This window comes from Mirounga angustirostris, unplaced genomic scaffold, assembly GCF_029215605.1.
Source record: "Mirounga angustirostris isolate CCGP_5_RB_7025 unplaced genomic scaffold, mMirAng1.0.hap1 SCAF_14, whole genome shotgun sequence".
Classification (NCBI taxonomy): Eukaryota; Metazoa; Chordata; class Mammalia; order Carnivora; family Phocidae; genus Mirounga; species Mirounga angustirostris.
Window position 1 is genome coordinate 551347 of NW_026991722.1, and position 18303 is coordinate 569649.

The 18303-nt window shown below is 56.5% G+C and overlaps 1 protein-coding gene across 9 annotated transcripts in view; it reads right to left on the bottom strand.

Moving 5' to 3' along the window:
* The window catches only part of CTDP1 (CTD phosphatase subunit 1), a 56803-nt gene that overhangs the window by 20741 nt on the left and 17759 nt on the right, over positions 1-18303 (bottom strand). For 6 of the 9 annotated variants that reach the window (XM_064577967.1, XM_064577969.1, XM_064577966.1 and 3 more), the window contains 6 exons: positions 16234-16324; positions 14259-14425; positions 12418-13407; positions 10621-10762; positions 9798-10001; positions 8-167 (listed from right to left, as the gene is read on the bottom strand). In XM_064577967.1, coding sequence (XP_064434037.1) covers positions 8-167; positions 9798-10001; positions 10621-10762; positions 12418-13407; positions 14259-14425; positions 16234-16324 — 1754 coding nt within the window. Of the gene's footprint in view, positions 1-7; positions 168-5272; positions 5450-5600; positions 5724-9797; positions 10002-10620; positions 10763-12417; positions 13408-14258; positions 14426-16233; positions 16325-18303 lie in introns of those variants that run through there. The other 3 variants (XM_064577972.1, XR_010407332.1, XM_064577973.1) reach the window with 3 other exon arrangements.

Consider the following 18303-nt stretch of genomic DNA (forward strand, 5'->3'; position numbering starts at 1 on the left):
GCCTCACCTCTTTGTCCATACTCTCTAAGTCCTCCTTACAGAGCGTGTACAGCGGCATTGTCTCTGACATGCTGGGCTGTCGCTTCCGTCCACTGGGGCCGGGCTGCTCTCCGGGTCGGTTATCTGGCAGCTCTTGAGCAAGCATCTGCCGCGGCGGCTGAACCACTCTGAAATGAATGTCACAGGTCCCACGTGAGGAACGGCACTTTGAAGGACTCCTGGCTCTTGGAGCAGGTACATAAATACATACAAACAGAGAGCATTTCAGTCACGAAAACCCACCATGTCTCTCAACAGCACCTACTTATGCCTTCTCAGAGCTGACACCCTAAATCCGACTGACGCCTCCTCCGGCTGGAAGCCAACACCTACCTTCTTGTGCCAACACAACACCGCTGCATCGGGTTCCCTCGTTTTAGAACAAAGGGCAAAATGTGAAGAGCTACCGAACAATTTCCTAGAAACCAGCGGGAAATGTTATTTATTCTCAAATACAGTCAAGCAAGTCACAAGACTCCTGAAACAACAAAGCCGACAAACCGTTTCTATCCGTTTCTATCCGTATTCTCTGGAACAGAAAGAGTGCGCAGCGCTAGGAAGCAGGTGCACGGGGCTGAAGTCAGCCGTCCACCGAAGGGCAGGGGAGGCAATTCGGGACGACGAGTGCACAGTTCTCTTAGACAGTCAAATATTAACACAAAAAACCAGCGAGTGCTGCGGCAATGCTCTTCCCTGGGGCCCGTCCCAGGCCGGCCGGGTAGTTTCTCCCAGCGCCTTCCGCGCTCACGTCTGTCTCCGCGCCAGACCCAAGCACACGCTCTCGCATGTCATGACCTCCAGAGAGGAGGGGCTCGTGCATGGCTGGCGGGTCCGCCCCGAGTGGCTGCTCTAGGGGCTGCTCACTGGGGCCGGAGCCTGCACGAGGACGCCTCGGGCCCCACGGCCACCGCCAGCCACATGCTCCCTCCCTGAGACGCTGATGCAGTAAAACCTCAGGATTCTGAGGAAAAACGGGGTGCTACGTCCAAACCCCGTAAGTGAAGAGAAGCAGCTGTGTTAGGAAGTGAGACTTCTCCTCGATGAACATAAAGCGCCACCACACCGCGCCGCCCTCTTCTTCCTCAAACGTCAGAGCACACGCCTCACCAGCGTGTCCACGCAGCTCCCCGCCTTGGCACCAGGACACCGCCACCCCCACTGACCGGCGGCCCCAACTCGGGAAGACAGCAAAGTACCTTAAAAACAGGTACATTACAGTCTCCCTTCAGAAAAGTGGTTTCAGCTTTAACCAAAACCTGAAATGTGCAGGGGGTGACCCCCACCCCCCCGAGGGGCCGCCGGTCAGGGTGCGTGGGCCGGCCAAGCCGCATCTGCATGGACGCTGCCCTCGAAAAGGCACGATTCTCCTCACCTCACAGGGCACTGGACTGGCCACCAAACCACGGGCCCCCGAGTCTCCCTTCAGCAACAACACCCCACACCGGAGGCGGCAGAACTTGGTCCTGTGTTTCCACCAAAGGGCAGCTCCCAGCAGGTGGGCACAGAGGCAGAAGGCAAGCACCGTCCTTAGCCAGAGCCACAAAAACACAAACAAGCCGCTCTTCTCCTTACGCTTATCTGTTGGCAAATGGCTATGTTGTTAAAAACGCGATACTATGTTAACACGCGATGGCTTACTGTTACTCTGAAATGCGAGAATGAGTGTCTCCCAGAAGGCTCAGTTCCTATGTCTGACATGGTCAGCTCTGGGGGACAAAACGCCCAGGACAAAGAGCTCCCTGTTCCTGACACCATGCTGCTCGCACAGCTCCCTCCAAACAGGACGACAAGTGCAAGAGAAAATAAAACACGAAGGGATTCACTGCAAGCTGACCTCCAGTCCCAGGCAGGCAGGTGGGCCTCTGCCACCCTCCTGGGAGCTCAACCTGAGACCTGGGCCTCTAGGGGACCACAGAGGATGGACGGAGGAGGAGGACCAGGAGCGGGCGACGTGAAACACCAACAGGCAGACACAGAGCCCCAGGAGCAGGCTGCTCTCTGCAGGGGAAGCTCAGAGAGAGGCTGCCTCGTAGGACCGGAATGCCTGAGAGAGGCACTACTCTACCGCGGGCCACCACCACCAGCTGTGTCCCCGCCAGTAGTCTCCGGGAAGGCTGAGTGGGGAGCCAGGACCCTTCCTCCCACCCAGCCTGTAACAAGCACCCCACCACCATGCCATGCCCGTGGAGACCACGGTAGGCAGGAGCCTGGACAAGCACCCCACCCTGCAGGTAATAAGGCCCCCAGTCCAGGCTGGGAGGTGTCAAGGTCAGATGTTCATCTTCACCTAGTGGTAACAGCAGTGACCCCGGGGGATAGCCGGAGCCCCCACGGCCTGGCGGCAGCAATGACCACCCCCACGCAGCTCCCAAACGAGGCCAGTGCACACCTGGACTTCTCCCCGCCGGGCACAGGTGAGGCGTTGCATCCACCTGGGCGGCTGGTGAATAGCCGGGCAGAGACAGCCAAGCACAAGGTCTGAATAAGGTCCCGATGCTCACAACGTGATGTGAAGCTGTCCAGGCTTCGGTCGAAAACCACTCGTCCTACCAAGAGCCAGGAAGGTCTCAAGCTGAATAAACGTCAACTCTGAGATGGCAGAGGTGACAGAAGTCCTGACACGGATGTTAGAGCATCGTGGGAAAAGATGCCGCCACAAGAACTCCAGGCCCACGAAACGTTAACGTGAGAAAACCCGGCAAAGAAGCAGAAGACACAAAGAGCCGAGCAGAAGCTTGAGAATGAAAACATTGCAGCAGGCACAATTTTTAAAAATGCAGGGGATGGGCTCAACCTCACAAGGAAGGGGCAGAAACCGCAAAATCAGTGAACCTGAGGAGTAATAGAAATTGCTCAGTCTGAACAATAGGGAGAAAAGAGACTGTTCAGAACACGCAAGAGGACAACGAGATCCAGTATTCGCGTCCCCGATCCCAGGAGGAGGAGAAACACGGCAGAGCTGGAAAAGTCCTCAAAGAACAAGGGCTGGAAATGTCCTAAATTTGGCGAAAGACATTAAACTTTCTGACTCAAAAAGCTGAGTGAATCCAAAAAGGATAAACCGCTAAATCCACATTAGGACACATCCTCATCAAACTTACTATTCAAGACGAGGAAAAAAGTCTTGAAAGCAGCGAGAGAAATATAATTCGAATGACAGGCCAAAGAAGAAAAACCATGTTATCATATCACTATCGCTAAAGCACCTGAAAAATTTAAAACCCATTCAGGATAAAAACTCACAGGAACTTGGGAAGAAGGAGGGGGAACTGCCCCAACTTGGTAAAGAGCATCTATAGAAAACCTAGAGCCAACATCATACTTAAAGGTGAAAAACGGAATGCTTTCACCTTAAGATCAAGAAGAGCAAGAACGTCCGCGGATCAAGGGAACAGGTGGGAACCCAGAAATGACCCAAACAGATGGACCCCCCACACCTGACACGGCACCAAAGCAACGGATGGAAGACGCCTCTTCAGCTAACAGTGCGGGAGCAAAACCGACCCCCAGCTGAAAATCTCACACCTTGTGTAAAAACTCAAAATGGATCATGGCCTTCAATATAAAACATAAAAGCTATGAAACTTTGAGACTAAGACATAAGAGAAAACCTTTAGGGTCTAGGACCACACAGAGAGTTCACAGACTTGACACCAAATGCGTAATTCACGAAAAGAAAACTGACACACAGCACCTGATTCATCAAAATGAAACACTTTGGCTTTGCCCAACTCTGTGAAGATGAAAAGCTACAGAGAAGAAAATACCTTCCAGCCACACCGCTCACAAATAATACCTAAAATACACAAACAACGATCAAACTCAGCAGTCACACAACCATCCGGTTGGAAAACAGGTGAAGACACACAGATGCTTCACGGAGGAGGATGCTCAGGAGGCAGCGTGTCCCCCCGGGGCGCACACACACCCGACAGAGCGGCTACCGTCAAGAGCGGTGTCTACCCCAGACGCGGGTGGGGTGCAGGGAGGACCGCACCTGCTGGCGGGAATGCGCAATGGTGGTTCCTCCAGAGGAAAACTGCACACCACTCAGCACACAGTGCAGCAGGTACACCGCCGGGGCAGCGGTCCCGCAGAAATGGACGCAGACACAAGGCTCAGAGCAGCCCTCTGGGGGGGGCCAGGGCTGGATACACCCAGGAGGCTGCTCGGCCGTGGGACGAGAACGTGCGAGCACGTGTGAGCAACAGTGCAGCTGGCCCCGGGCCTAGTGCGAGAGCCTGCGTGCACGGCAGTCCTGGACTGACCGAAGGACGGGGAGCAGCTGGGTCGGCAGTCGCTGGGGGGTTACGGGAGGGGGGGAGGGAGGTGGGCAGCGGGGGGCCCCGGGGGTGGTGGCGGTTCTGTGTCCCCGACACCCTGGTGGTGAGACTGGGCTGCAGGTTTGCAAGATGCTACCGCGGGCAAACCAGGGCGAGGGCACATGGGATCTCTCTCACTTCCTACACCTGCCTGTGGGTCTACAGTGACCTCCAAATAAAACTTAAAAAAAAAAAAAAACCAACCCCAAAATGTTTACAACTAACAGCACATAATAATGATGGGTAAAAAAAGAAATTCAGAATTCTGGACGCTGTGCTTGCAGGGGAGTAAGTTTAGACTGATTGCGAGGTGAGCGCCTGTGGTCCTGGCTGCACCCCCCGCCCCGCGGACCAGGCCTCTCACCTTCCCCTCCAGGCACGTCCTGGGGTCGCTGCCTGCGGAAGCCCTTCGACCCTGCCTCGGGCGAGGTGGGCAGAACCTGGCAACACGTAAGCAACAGCAGGAGAGCCCCAAGGAGCTCCGACCCCAAGTCCCCAGGGGAGCCGGCGCCCCAGCCCAGAACCACAACCATCCAAGGAGGACAGACACAGACCTCCGGGCCTCGGTCACACAAGCACACAGAACGGCGTCAGCGCACCCTGTCACAGTGGGGTCTGCGCGGGGTTCCAGGTTCAGAATGGGGTGGAGCCACCCCTCCCGGCGCTCTCCTTCCTGCAGCCCTCGACACACAGGGACGGGGGACCAGAGCCTTGAAGGGGCAGGCGGCTGGTGCAGGCCTCGCAGCCCGGACACCTTGCATCTCTGAGGGCTGACAGTGCCCACGGAGACGCCCTGCAGGTGCCTGGGTAGCCGTGCATGGACGGGGGACTAAGGACACAGGCGTGTGTGGGTACAACGAGACATCAAAGAAACGGGGAGCTCTAGCTCTACGTAGAAAGGACGCCCTTACTCTATGCCGCAACGATGAATGGCGTGGGGCCTCTCCCTCTACACAAGCGCCTGTGGGAGTGGGACCCAGGCCTGCCTGGTCCTCTTGCCTCCGGCTTCTGGACTGGTGCCAAGACAGGGGCCGCCCCTCGTGCAGAAATGGGTCATTTCCTTCCTCAGTTTTACAACGTATAGTGTCCTACACACGAGTAAGGAGAGAGAGACAATTACTACAGTGAAGGCGACAGTTTCCACCAGCACACGCACGGGACTGACGTGCGTTCGTCAGCACTGCTACCATCCTGCGGCACACCGACACCATTCCGTGAACAACGGGCGGGAAATCACACCTCCAAGCTCGAGAGAGAAAACTTCATCAGAGCCACCTCCAGATACGCTATCCCGCAGTGTGCGTCCTTCCTCCAGGAAGACGAGGCCGAACGGTTCTTCCGTGCTCTCAAGCCAAAGTGCCGCTGTTCACAGAAATTACACGCATTTCAGAACAAATAGGTGGTTATCTGTTGCCTGATTGTTAGTGTTCTATGTAAAACAGCGGCACTCGGCTGTATTCAAGTTCAGCTTGCCATCTGCAAGTGTTTTCAGACAACATTTAATTACTTCTCCCACACCTCGGAGGTTCCTGGCCCACTGCCACTTACTGCGAGCCAGCCTGAATAATCCCCAAACCATCTCTGAACCCCACTTCTAAACATTCCAGACATTTGTTCTGTACGCTTTAGAGAATTAACTCAAAAGGTTCGTGATCTAATTTCCAACAAGATGAAAACAAGATTCTAAAAACCAGGACTCGCTCAAGGAAATATCAGCACAGCACGGACTCTGGGACGGCTTCCGACGACGTAAGAGGACTGTAAGCTGCGAGGCAGGTGCTGGTTTGTGATCCGTGCTTTTAACACACACCCTGTCCTGTCCTCCACACCTACGGATGCGGACCGTAACTCCCTGCACGATGTCACCCGCGGAAAGAATCTGAACCACACAACCGTCCAGGCAGCAATGCAGCGCCTCCTCGAGGAGGGAGTTCTAGATCCTTGTGACAGAAGCCCCCGCCACCACTGTCATAAATCATGATATTGTTCGGCTCTCAGTGCTCATTTGTCTGGGTCAGTCTGGGCGATGGGCCCGGGAGGCTGTCAACTCGAGTCAACGAGGAGAGACACGAACGGAAGGCTGTCTGCCGCAGGACTTCTGGAAGGCGGGAGACACTCTCACCTTTGTGGCTGGGCCTTCGGTCCCGGTAGGTGCAGATCCACTGTAGCCCCCACCCCAACCCACAGTCCGTGTTCCTCCTAAACCACCATCCATCGGCCCAGGGCGCAGGGACAGCACATGACCTTGGCTGAGTCCGGTGCTTGGGATATCTACGTACAGGCCACAGCACTGCCCACGTGAAAGGACAAGAAATCAGGGGAACCCCCCCAGCCCAACTGTATAAACACCTGTGAAGTGAGAACCGTGAAGTGAGGAAAGAAGCCAGTGTGGCACCCCACGTCCCCAAAGACTCCAGCACAGGGTGCAGATGTCCACCTTCCTGCACCTCTTCCCGGCGTCCACGAGTCTCCTGCACAAGCAGAACACCCGGTGTTGGCACCTGCGTTGAGCAAGTGTCCCTGAGCCAAGACTCAGGAGGTGCCCAGCAGCGTTCCCACATGCGCACCAGGGTCTCTGCAAGCCCATCCCCTGGCGTCAGGGTCACAGAGGCTCTGCCCAGGACACCACTGAGGAAGCCGAGCTGCCTGTGCTCATAATACAACCAGCTCCACAAAGCAACTCTCTTGGCAGGAGAGAAGTGCAGGCCCACCGCACGAGCACCCAGCTTCTGCCTGGCTCGGCACCTCGTCTCTGCTCCCTCTGGCCTGTACCGTCTGCAGCTACGCGGGCTTTCTCAAGCTCTGCCACGGCGAAGCAGCTGTCCCCGTGCACCTGCCAGCACCCGAGAAGTCACCTCTCAAGTGGAGGCCCTGCCACCTGACCCGCTGGGACCCTCTTGCCTCCCTCCTCCTCCCTTCTCTCCACGGCTCACATCCCACTAGGAGACCCGGGCCCTGCTCACCCCTCCTGTGCACGCACACCATCCACACGGCACCCACTGCTGCCTCTCGATGTTAATCTCTGTCCACAGCCCGAGTGGTATCAAACGCCTAGTCTCTTTCTCAGACGATTCTGTTAATGTTCGAAGTTTACTAACCCTGTTGTACTTGTGGCAATTAAGACAAACTGCTTTTGTCTTTCTGCTGTGTATAAACACTCGCATTTAAGATGTAAAATTGACCTGTTATGTAAGTATACATGTTAGGTAATGCTGTGTAACGTTTAGGAGCATTTTAATCGTATCCCATTCACACCAGTGTCACTATTAAGGGTTAACGGCACAGAATGTTTACTCTTACACTGTACGTATAAAACGTATACTCTTCTCGTTTTTGCTTTAATTCTTTGTTTTTAAGTAATCTCTACACTCAACGTGGAGCTCAAATTCACGACCAGGGGTCAAGAGTCCTGACGGCCTATCTCGTTTTCTTTTATCTAGCTTGTGTCACAACTTATGGGATCTGAGGATTTGTTTCTCCCTAGCTCGGGGCAATCTGCAGAGATTAAGTCCCCACATTGACCTGCCCCAGCTGCCCCGGCTTGTTCCCATTCTTCTCTGCTGCTTCCAGTGTGCATGGTATCTACGTAGGCCATCTTCCAGTTAACTTTAGACTGCGACTTTCCAGTTCTGGAACATGCTTCTGCTTTCTTTTTTTTTTTTTTAAGATTTTTATTTATTTATTTGAGAGAGAGAATGAGAGAGAGCATGAGAGGGGGGAGGGTCAGAGAGAGAAGCAGACTCCCCGCCGAGCAGGGAACCCGATGCGGGACTCGATCCCGGGACTCCAGGATCATGACCTGAGCCGAAGGCAGTCGCTTAACCGACTGAGCCACCCAGGCGCCCCTGCTTCTGCTTTCTGTATTGGCTACAAGTCTGGCTGACATTCTCCACCTTTCACCTGTTTTGCCTGTCCTACTTCAACGAGCACAGCAACACTGTTACTTGAAAGGCTCTGTCCCCCTCTCTCTGGGACTCTGTCCCAAATCCCAGCTGTGCCGACCCCTTCAACCCCAAGCTCGGTCCCCAGAGCCCGTGTGCTTGGCTTCGCTCCACACAAGCTGAGCCGAGTGCCTCCCAACCACAGCTTTTCTGGTTATTCATCTCTGGCAAGAGCAGGTTAGTCTGATGAAAGGCATGCCATGCGCCACAGCCACACCCCAGGGGCACATTCCCAGGGGGAGGGCTGGTCGAGGGGGTGCGGAACCATGCACACTCCTCGAGCAGGATGAGTGCCCTCCGTCCTGGGCCCTGGCGGTCGGCACTGAGATCACCAGCTGTAAGCAGCTCACCGGCCGACCTGCATTAAGTCGCGCCGTTCCACCCAGCTCTCCCCTCCTGGGAGCATCTATTCACACCTGTCTCCACCTGGAACACAGCTCAGGTGCTGGAGTGAGGCGAGTCTCCCCTCACACTGCCCCGGCCACAGAGAGCCCCGAGAAGCCGGCTGTCCGCCCCCAACAGCTCTGGAGCTGCACGTTCCTCCTGCTGTCACTCGGGCCTCCCGCTGGGGCCAGAGTCCCTCTGACGGCCTCCCGACAGGCACTTTGTCAGAAGCGCCTCTAGAATCTCCACTAACTGTGACCTTGTCGCTACCCCAGACCTCACAGGAGTGGCTCCCCTGACCTGCACCCACACAGACTGGTCCAACACCTCACGCCTCAGAGCAGGGAGATCAGCATGTCCCTCAGGACCCCCAGGACAGTGCCCTGCCATCCTGCACACCCGTGGATTCCCTCCAAATGCAGGAGCCTCAAAACTGGGGTGAGCTCACATCTCAGGGAACATTTCAGCCATAAAAATGAACACTCACAACATACAGGACAAGGGAACGGACACAGAGTGTGTCCTGAATGAAATCAACGTCTACACCTCTTTAGAGCTCAGAAGGGAGAAGGCAGAACTGACCCGGCAAGGACTCTTTCCCTTACGTTCCTGTTGCTACCCCCTCCCTCGGTCTGATCTGGGCAAGGGAGTGGGACGGGACGCCAGGGGAGGCCCAGAGCTGGCTTGTCTTCTGGCCCTCCCACCCCACGCCGCTGCCTTCCACCCTGCAGAAGGGACAGACCAGGGGGCACTGGCACAGAGGGTTTCCTGCTGGGGGGACGTGGGCCGATATCAGGGTGCAGGTCTGGTCTGTAGATGGAACAGCTTGTTGGAGACAGCCTGAGCCAACGTGAGAGCGTGTCTGGCACACGCAAGACATCTCACAGGCTAGACCCCAGCCCTATCTGTTCCAGTGCTGGAGACCAGGACAGGACAGAACATGCAAGAGGCCCAATGCCTCAGTGGGGAAGCCCAGCCCTAGCTCAGGATGCAGCAAACCCCCAACTGCACGTCCCACCAGCACCGCTTTTGGTCAGCTCTCAGTGAGCGTGGTAGTCCAGGGCGCTCAGAGGCACCCTGATGCTGCAAGACAGCTCCCAGGCCCATGTACCTGAAGGAGGAGTGCTCCGTGTGGACCGCCAGGGAGCCAGGGGGCCCGGGGCCCATAGCACCTTTCCGGATGAGCTTGCCCGTGTTGGCGTCATAGATGCGAACTTCTGGCCCAGGCTGGGCCCTGGGGTGGACGGGCGTCGGGTGGAACAAGGCAGTCGGAAGCGCACCCTGCCTGTCAGGAAAGGCTGCTGGGCCATCCTCCCTGCGGGACCAGAACAAGGGCCGTGAGAAAGCGCTGGAACAGGCTCAGGCCCAGATGCAGCTGAAGGCCCGTCCAGGTGAAGACGAGAAGAGTGCGTGCCCTGTGGCCTGCCTGGGGCCTCAGCTGGAGTCTGCGATCACCGTCCCTCTGACGCCTGTTCCAGAACTTTACCCCTAAACACAACGGCCAAAGTCTGACAAAGAACAGGAAGCATTTTTCTCAAGCTGTTCTCAGCAGAACAGACCGTCCCCCACAAACATACAGAACCACCTTGACCCACCAGGTTCCCAACCATCCCTCGCTCTGGTCACTGTCACCCTGGCCACTGAGACTCCAAGAAGCCTCAACATCTTCCAGGACGCTGCCCCCAGGCCAGGAAGGAAGCGCAGGCAAGCCGAGCCTCCCTGCTGGTGTTGGGAGAAAAAGCAACTGACTTTTCGAGATGGCGATGGAGTTTTAGACAGTCTGTGCTCTGCAGGGCTGGGAGGGCCAGTGGGGAGGACCTGGCCCTGGTGGCCGCGGGGACCACGGGGACAGCGGGGACGGAAGCTCGTGTCCTCGGGCCGGCGCCCCGTGCTGAGGGTGGGGAGTGGGAGGCAGGTGCAGGTGTGGTGCTTACCTCTGCACTCTGCCGTAGTCGTCCCTGAGCGGGAAGAGCTGCTCCTCTACCCGGTCCCAGCGCTCCAGGCAGCTCCACAGCCAGTCGGGGTTGACCACATGCAGCTGCCCGCACTCCTGGGCCTGGCGCACCTTCTCTGTGCCTGCAGGGAGACCACCTCAGTCAGCGCAGCCCGGGCTGCAGGCGCGTGGCAGCCTCGAATCACTCACTTGGGCCCTGAACCCTGCCTGGCACACACTATGTGTCTGGAATCTAGGACTTCACTGTCCAACCAGTGCTGCCTGCCCCCGGCCCGCCCCATAGAACGGTGACCTGCCGTGGAGTCTCACTGGACCCACTGGCAGGCCCGCAGGGAGGGCAGGGATCTGAAGGACCCCACCACAACAGCCAGAGGCACCCATCCATTTTCATGGGAAGTCTCCCACTGCCTCTGTGACCTGCAGCCAACTGCCTAACATCTCTTTCCCAGGACCACGGGCTCGGCACTGGCAAAGGCCCCGCCACTGCTGTGGGCTCAGAGCCCCACCCGGCCCCCTCTGCCAAGGTCACCTGTTACTGCAGCCAGTTCAGCCCCCTGAAGGGCAACGGCCACAGCGGCTGGGGTATGAGCAGGCCAAGCAGAGGACGGGGGGACGTGTGGGTGTGTCCCTGACGCGCACATGTCTGCGTCGTCGGAAAGGTTCTTTGGTAGTTGGCAAGGACGCCCGTCCTGCCCACCGCAGGCTTGGACCACACTGTGCTGTGACCACGGGGGCAGAGACCAGGCCAGCCACCGGCACGGTCAGCCATCACGCGTCTCCGAGTGAACAAGCAGTGACTTTGGGATCGGGGAGGGAGGACAAGGGCGCTGGGCACCCAGGCAGGAGTGAGCCAGGTGCCTCCTTCCCTGTGCCCCTGGGCTCAGTGCACGAGTGGGATGCTTGAGGGCTGCAACAAGCCTGCCCCCGCCTCCCAGTGAGGATCCTCCCACATCTCACACCAGGATGTGCCACACACGGGCACAGGGCTCAGCCCTCCCGGGAAAGCTGGCCCCACGAGGAGGCGGTGACCTGGAAACCCTAGCTCAGCAGGTGTGGGCAGGGAAGGAGCAGTGCCCGGAGCGCCAGGCACAGTCTTTGTTCAGAAAACCCTGCACCATCGCTTGTGAGAACCACTTAAAAAAAAAAAATCGTTCGTTTTTATTTTTGTCTTTTTTTAGCAACCATGTGTGTTTCTTCCTGATTTGCCCGTTACCGAGGGGCTGTTTTCTTGGCTGAAATCCCTGGAGTCTGCCTGAGGGGGATGTTCCTACAGTGATTTTCAGCCCCAATCCCTTAGGATGGACGTGGCTCCAGCTGGAACCTTTGTGCTCAGTCTTCTCAGAGGCTTAGCTGCCCGCTCCCCGCTGAACTGTGTGCTGACGGACGACCATGTAACTGGGCTCCATCATCAACTCCCCACCCCCCTTCTCCACCCGAGGGGCGTGCACCCCTCACTCCAGGCGGAGGAGCCTGACGACACGGAGCACGCAGCGGCAGCGGGCCAGGAAACACGAGGTGCTGCCCCCTGGCTTGGCAGCGCCCGCGGACAGCACACACGCACAGAAGCAGACACAGAAACTCCGACACGGACGTATGATCATGAGTGAACGCGCACGAGGCACTGATTCAGGACAAGGCTTCTGAAAGCTCAGCACGGAACAAGCAGCCGTGCGGGGCCAGTGCAGACGGACCCGGCCCTGGGAGCACCCCGGGGGGTCTTCTGTCCGCCCCCTCCCCCAGCAGGACGGCAGGAGGCGGGCCGGCATGGCGCACGTACCTGCCCTCGCTGCGATCAGGTGCGTGGCCCTGTCGGGGTTGTCTGGGTCCAGCACCAGCTGCGTGAGGATCTTGGCTCCAAGGGCTGTGGCGTGGTAGTGCTCCCGCGTCTTCTCGATGGGGAAATTCGTCGGGTGCAGCCCACTAAATATTATGGCAACATCCGCAAGCACTCTGCTCTTGAGCTCTGGGACGATCTTCCGTATGTCGGGGGCTTCCTGGCTGTCCCCGCACAGGTACCGATCGTACTTGGCATAGTAGTCAGAGTGCACTCGGGCAAGGATCTCCTCCAGGTAGACCAGGTGGTCGTCCTCATCCCCGTCTTCCTCCTCCTCCTCCTCCTCCTCCACACTCTGGTCCAGGGACTCGCCCGCCGTGATGCCCGACTGCTCGCTGTTCTGGGACTCGGTCTCGGCCTCCTTCCTATCCGCAGAGCCACCGCCCAGCCCGCAGAGGCCGTCCCGCTCACCCTCCTCCTGCACATCCGGATGCAAGCCTGGGGCAGACTCTCCGCATGGACTCACTCCTGTGGGCCTCTCCCCTCCTGGGGCAGGGGGGCCGCCCCGCTGTGCCACTTTTCCTGCATCTCGTGCTCCCTGAGGCCTTTCCAGGCTCCTCCTCTCCCCACTTTCACCATCAGAGGATGACTGGGCGTCTGACTCGCTATCGCTGGAAAGGTCAAAGTCCAGGTCACCGCCTGCCGGGCCCTGAGCTGACCGCTTTTCCGGCAATGTCCGATCATGCTGCTGAGCACATGCTGGGGGGCCCTTGCCATCAGCCAAGGGGCCACGGGCAGTAGGCCGGCTGCCTCTCTCCTCCTCCTGCCCAGGCAGGGGCCAGTCCCCCCGTGGAGAGGCACCCCCGTTGAGCTCCCTCGTGGGCTTCCCAAGGCCATTACTTTGCTCAACCCCAGAAACCTGCCGTCCTTCCTCAGTCTCCCTGACGGACGGAGCTTGTTCTGGGACGTCGGCACCTTTCGGAGACTGATTTACTATAGGTATGCACAAAAGAAAAGGGGTGACTGTTATTTAACATCCAACGTGAAAGCTCTTGTTAAAGCAACGGTGGTTCCCCCCACCGCCCCCCCGTCTGGCTCTAACCGTGCCCTAGACCTGGGCTCGGCAAAGTCCGGCTGTTAAGGGCAAATTTTTAGGTTTCTGGCCACAGATGGTCACTTTGTCTTGGTTTTTACAATGCGTTAGAAACGAAGAGAACACTCTAGGCTTCCACGTTGCGGGTGGGGCCTCCCAGCCCTGCTCTGGCTGCCCTGAGAAGTGTGTCTCCCTCAGGCCCACTGCCCCAGCCTGGGCCTCCAGCTCTGACTGTAGCACTCCCCGCAGGCCTCACACAGTGTGTTTACACACTAGAGATCACCAGACACACTTCACACCAAAACCTCCAATTTTCTTCAGACAGACTCTGGCTTCGTGCTCGCCCGACAGGTTAAGCCATGTGGCTCCCTGCAGGCTCCAGGCCCAGCGCCAACCACCAACAAGCTGGAGCTGCTATGCCCCCAGCTCGCTCTTTCCAAGGACTGCGATGGCCAAATTCCCGCTGTCCTGCTTGCCTTTTCAGAGAGACCAGGACAACAGGCAGGATTCAGACACAATGAATTAAGCAAATTCTTCAACCTCCATTCAACTGAGAAAATGTTTAAGTTAGTACTATTCAGAAAAAAAAAAAAAAAAAAAAAACCAAAGCAGAAACCAAACGTTACGCGTTTCATTCTTATAAACAAACACGCCCAGGCCTGAGGTACAAAGAAACAGAAACAAAGCAGCCACAAAAGAGCTGGGAAGCACTGCCCACTACTCCTTTGCTGCCCAGAAGGTCCTCACCCACCTTTCCTTCTTGCCTGCAACTCCCGAGACCCAGATGGGGCGTTGATGTCCCCTATGCCCTGGAAGTAGACGTATTTCTTCACGGTGATCAGATTGGGGGCAAACTTCCAGACGTCTTCTCGGTCATCAATAATGCAAACCATTGAGTCTCCACAGGGAAAGAGATTTCTAGAAGTAAAAACACCAAAACTAGCACACTTTACAAAAAATAATCAACTAAAAGTCACAATAATCTTGTACAGGTGGCCAGCAGATCACGGATTAGTCAGAAACAGACGGAAACTACACTCTAGGACTTTTGTTTAGCTCACGTTTAAACTCTCAAAGTTTCCAGACAAAATAATATTAACATAGTTAGGCTTTCTCCACTGTGTCTGATGCTCCTTACGGGCCCGCAGCACAGAGTCCAGCGTTTGGGGGCCGCGTCCCCGTCCTGGGAAGCTGACGAACGACCACACCCCAGTAGGTTTACAAATATGGGTGACGAGCTGTGGGCCAGTCTGCAGGTGCCTGCCTCACAGCGAAGGGCTTTCCAGGTAAAGGCGTGCATCTCAGCCCTCCGAAATAAACAACGGTTTCCTGCAGTGTACCTGTGCGTCTCTTTCAAGCCCAAAAACGTTATTAGAATGTACAGGGTCAGCAAATATGTTAGCAAGGGCTCGCCACCTGACAGAGGGAGGCACACTCTGCTACTCTCACACGGTCTTGTGAAATTCTATTTCTGTCTGCAATTCTGGGATTCAGATAGGCTCGTAGCATTCAAAATTCAAAGCGGATTTCATCTCGGATCTAGAAATAAACTCGGAAAGACAGCCTGCCACTGCTCAGTCCTATAGTTGCTAATGGCTACAACTACCCAGAAAAACACGTTCATGAGTCCAGAATTAATACTATTTCCTGAGTCCGTTTCCCACAGGTAAAGCAGCAGCTAAACTAACTTACATGGTCCATGCTTTCCGGCACGTTTAACTCCAGGTGGGGGAGATAAAAACTGGGAAAAGAGCCCCCACTGCCTGTACCTACACGAGCCATGGGCCGGTCACCTGCGCCCGCTGGGGAGCACGCTGCTCCCCCCCAGCGTTGTCCCTGTGGGTAGCTACGCCTGAATCCATTGCTGCCAACACCCCCCACTTCCCTTTGTCTTCATCAATGTGCTCACTCTGACACTAACCAGCAAACACGAAGCAAGGACTTTCAGATTCTCCTCTTGGTTCCTCTGGCCTCGAACAGGTCCCTGTGTGTGGGGACACCCTAAATCTGAAACATGCAATGCAGCACGAGGATGGCCAACACCAGTGGAAGGCCAGAGGCCACAGCTATCCCCAAGAACCAATGTGCACGAAAACACGTCACAGCTGACAGAGTACTGTGTGGGAGAGTGACTACCTCTCGGTGCAGAAATGGGGAGATTCCTTGTGCAGAGTGGACATGTGCAAGAACCTTTGGACTGGGGGGTGGGGGTGCCCCACTGTAAAAGCACAGAGGGCAGGATGGGCAGGGGACATGGTGATGGGAGGGAACGCAACCAGGAGCAGATGGGACTGGGACTCTGGATCTGGGAATGAACTAAACAGGGTCAAGAGCAGGCCAGCTCCTATGGAAATACAACGGTGCAACACCACCTTCTTTCAAGTTGTTCTGTACTCGCAGGAGCTCTGGGTCCCTCTGCTTGTCACCTCCTGTCCCCCCCGGCCCCAGCACTGCTCCTGTTCCCTCTCCCCAGACTCTTGGCCTCTGGGGAGGGTCTGGCCTGAGTGCCCCGGAGCCCACCAGGGAGCCCACCAGGGAGCCCACCACGGCCTGGACACTCGGGGAGCTGGGGGAGGAAGGAGCCTGGCTAGAAGACAGCAGGGCTTCTGAGTGCTGTGAAGATAAAGCCGGAACTGGGGAGAAAAAACACAGAACTGCTGGTCTGACGTGTTTTCCACTGGACACTGAACAGTGAACCTCCTCGATGAACACAGCCAGGTACGTACCTGAGGTTCCCTGTTTTAGAAAACGGGTCAATACATTCGTCCCGTGATAATATTCGATGAGAAAAAAGCTTCTTCTCTGGGTCTAAAAAACCTTTGAAAAGAAGACAGAACAAGGTCACACGTGTGACTGGCTAATGTCCTCCTCTGTGTATGGCGCAGCCCCTTCTGTTTACGACACCAGGACACTAAGCACCCTACTCTGGCACCAGACGCTCTCATCTCTCTTGGTAGGACGGTGACTCACTTACTGTTCCTTTTAACATGTTTAAGGGCATCTGTCCATTAACCATCTGCTCAATTTAACACGACCTGGAATTTGGCTGAGAACAGAAGACAAGGACCAAACAAAGCTCAGTATTACTCCCCCGGGGAGCGTGGAGTCTGCGGGGGCGATAAACACGGGAACACGTAATTTCCACCCAGCACGCTACGCACAGATGAGGGCTGGGACCAAGAATTCTGGTTCTGCCACCGTTCAGTTTCCCTGTGCCTCCGGCTGTTTGCAAAGTGAAGTGGCGAACGAGGCGCCCGGCAGCCTCGCACACTTACTCTGACAAGTCCACCGTGTGCTCTGGAGATCTTTTTAGGGTGCATCCCATCGGTGCGTAGACGTGACACGGTGGCCCACCTCTGAAGCCCACTGCCGTCAGACAGCACGTTGAGCAGGCCAGCCTCCCGTCCACCTCCCCAGCAGGACCCAGAGACCACACATGTGACTCACACATCCTGTCAGAGGCGTCCCAGTGCTCTGGTGTCTGCACATGGGGCCCGCCACGCCGCAGGGGAGGGCTGCCACTTCCAGCTGTTTACATCTGTGGGATCCCCATGCCATCCGCGTTTACTAACAGCGCTCACTCCGACGGGAAATGTTACAAACACGCATCCTTACTAAATAAAGAACGTGCAAATTCTCTACGGACACTGATGCCACTTGGTGGCTAAACCTGAAGCTTACTCACAGAAGTCTTAGTCTCTACAATGAAATAAATGAAATGCACCCCAAGCTCTTAATCGTTCCAACAAAACAGGTCTCTCCTAATTATACTAAAAATATACATCCTGTGAAAATGGTAACTCAAAATTAAAAGTTGACAGGATGAGGAAGCTATAGAAACTGTGGTTGTTAAAAACCATGGCAGGGCCTCCAACTGTCTTCTGTCAACGAGCAAATCCACCCACCTGACACCAAGCTCAACTCCCCCAGCCCCAGCGCCTTTCCGTGCCAGCGACCTGCCCTCCGAAGGCCCAACCACCTCAAAGCCACGTGGGGCACGCGTCCCACGGGCTTCCTCCCAAATCCTCTTGTGTGCGTGACGCTGTTGCCGATGCTGGAGGCGGCTGCCCAGCCGCGGTGGCTCTCCTGGCCTGTGGCAAGGGGTACTTCCTGTGACGTGTCTGCATGTGCTGGGATGTGGGAATTCTAAGGTACAGAGCACAGCCTGACACAGGGAAGAGGCAGACTGCCCCAAGGGCCCCGGGAATGTCCTCTCAGCCTCCAGGGCGCACCACCCCCCAGGCGCTTCTACCTAACTCAGTGTCATCTTCACTACCCCTCTGTGGACCCTGCTGACGGAGATCCGGGGAGACGCCACAGCTCCAGAGGTGAAGGCCCAAGTCATCCTGTGGCCAGGAGACAAAGCCCAAACGGGGCACCTGAGGACCTGACCGCTCTTTCGGCTTGGGGTGCTGTCAGTCGACTGCCCACACCACCGGTGTGCAGGTCCCATGGAGTGGGAACACCAGGCGGCCACTCAACAAAGGCAAACACAAGATGACGGACTTCAACACACGGCCGCTGTGCTCAGGATGAAAATTACAAAGCTGCCATATGTTGAAGGGGAATTCGGAAGTCATTCCCCCACCAACAAAGGCCAAGACCAACCAGTAAAAACACTTCAACGTAGAGTACTTCACGTGGCCACCCTGGAATGAACGTAAACATGGTGTCGTGGCCAGCGTCCACGGACGGTCAGAGCGGACTGGAGCCCTGCCGTCCCCAGGCAGAGCTGCCCCGGCTGCCACACCTCGCCGCCAGGGAGGCCTGTGCATACACTGCCCAAGCGCAGCACC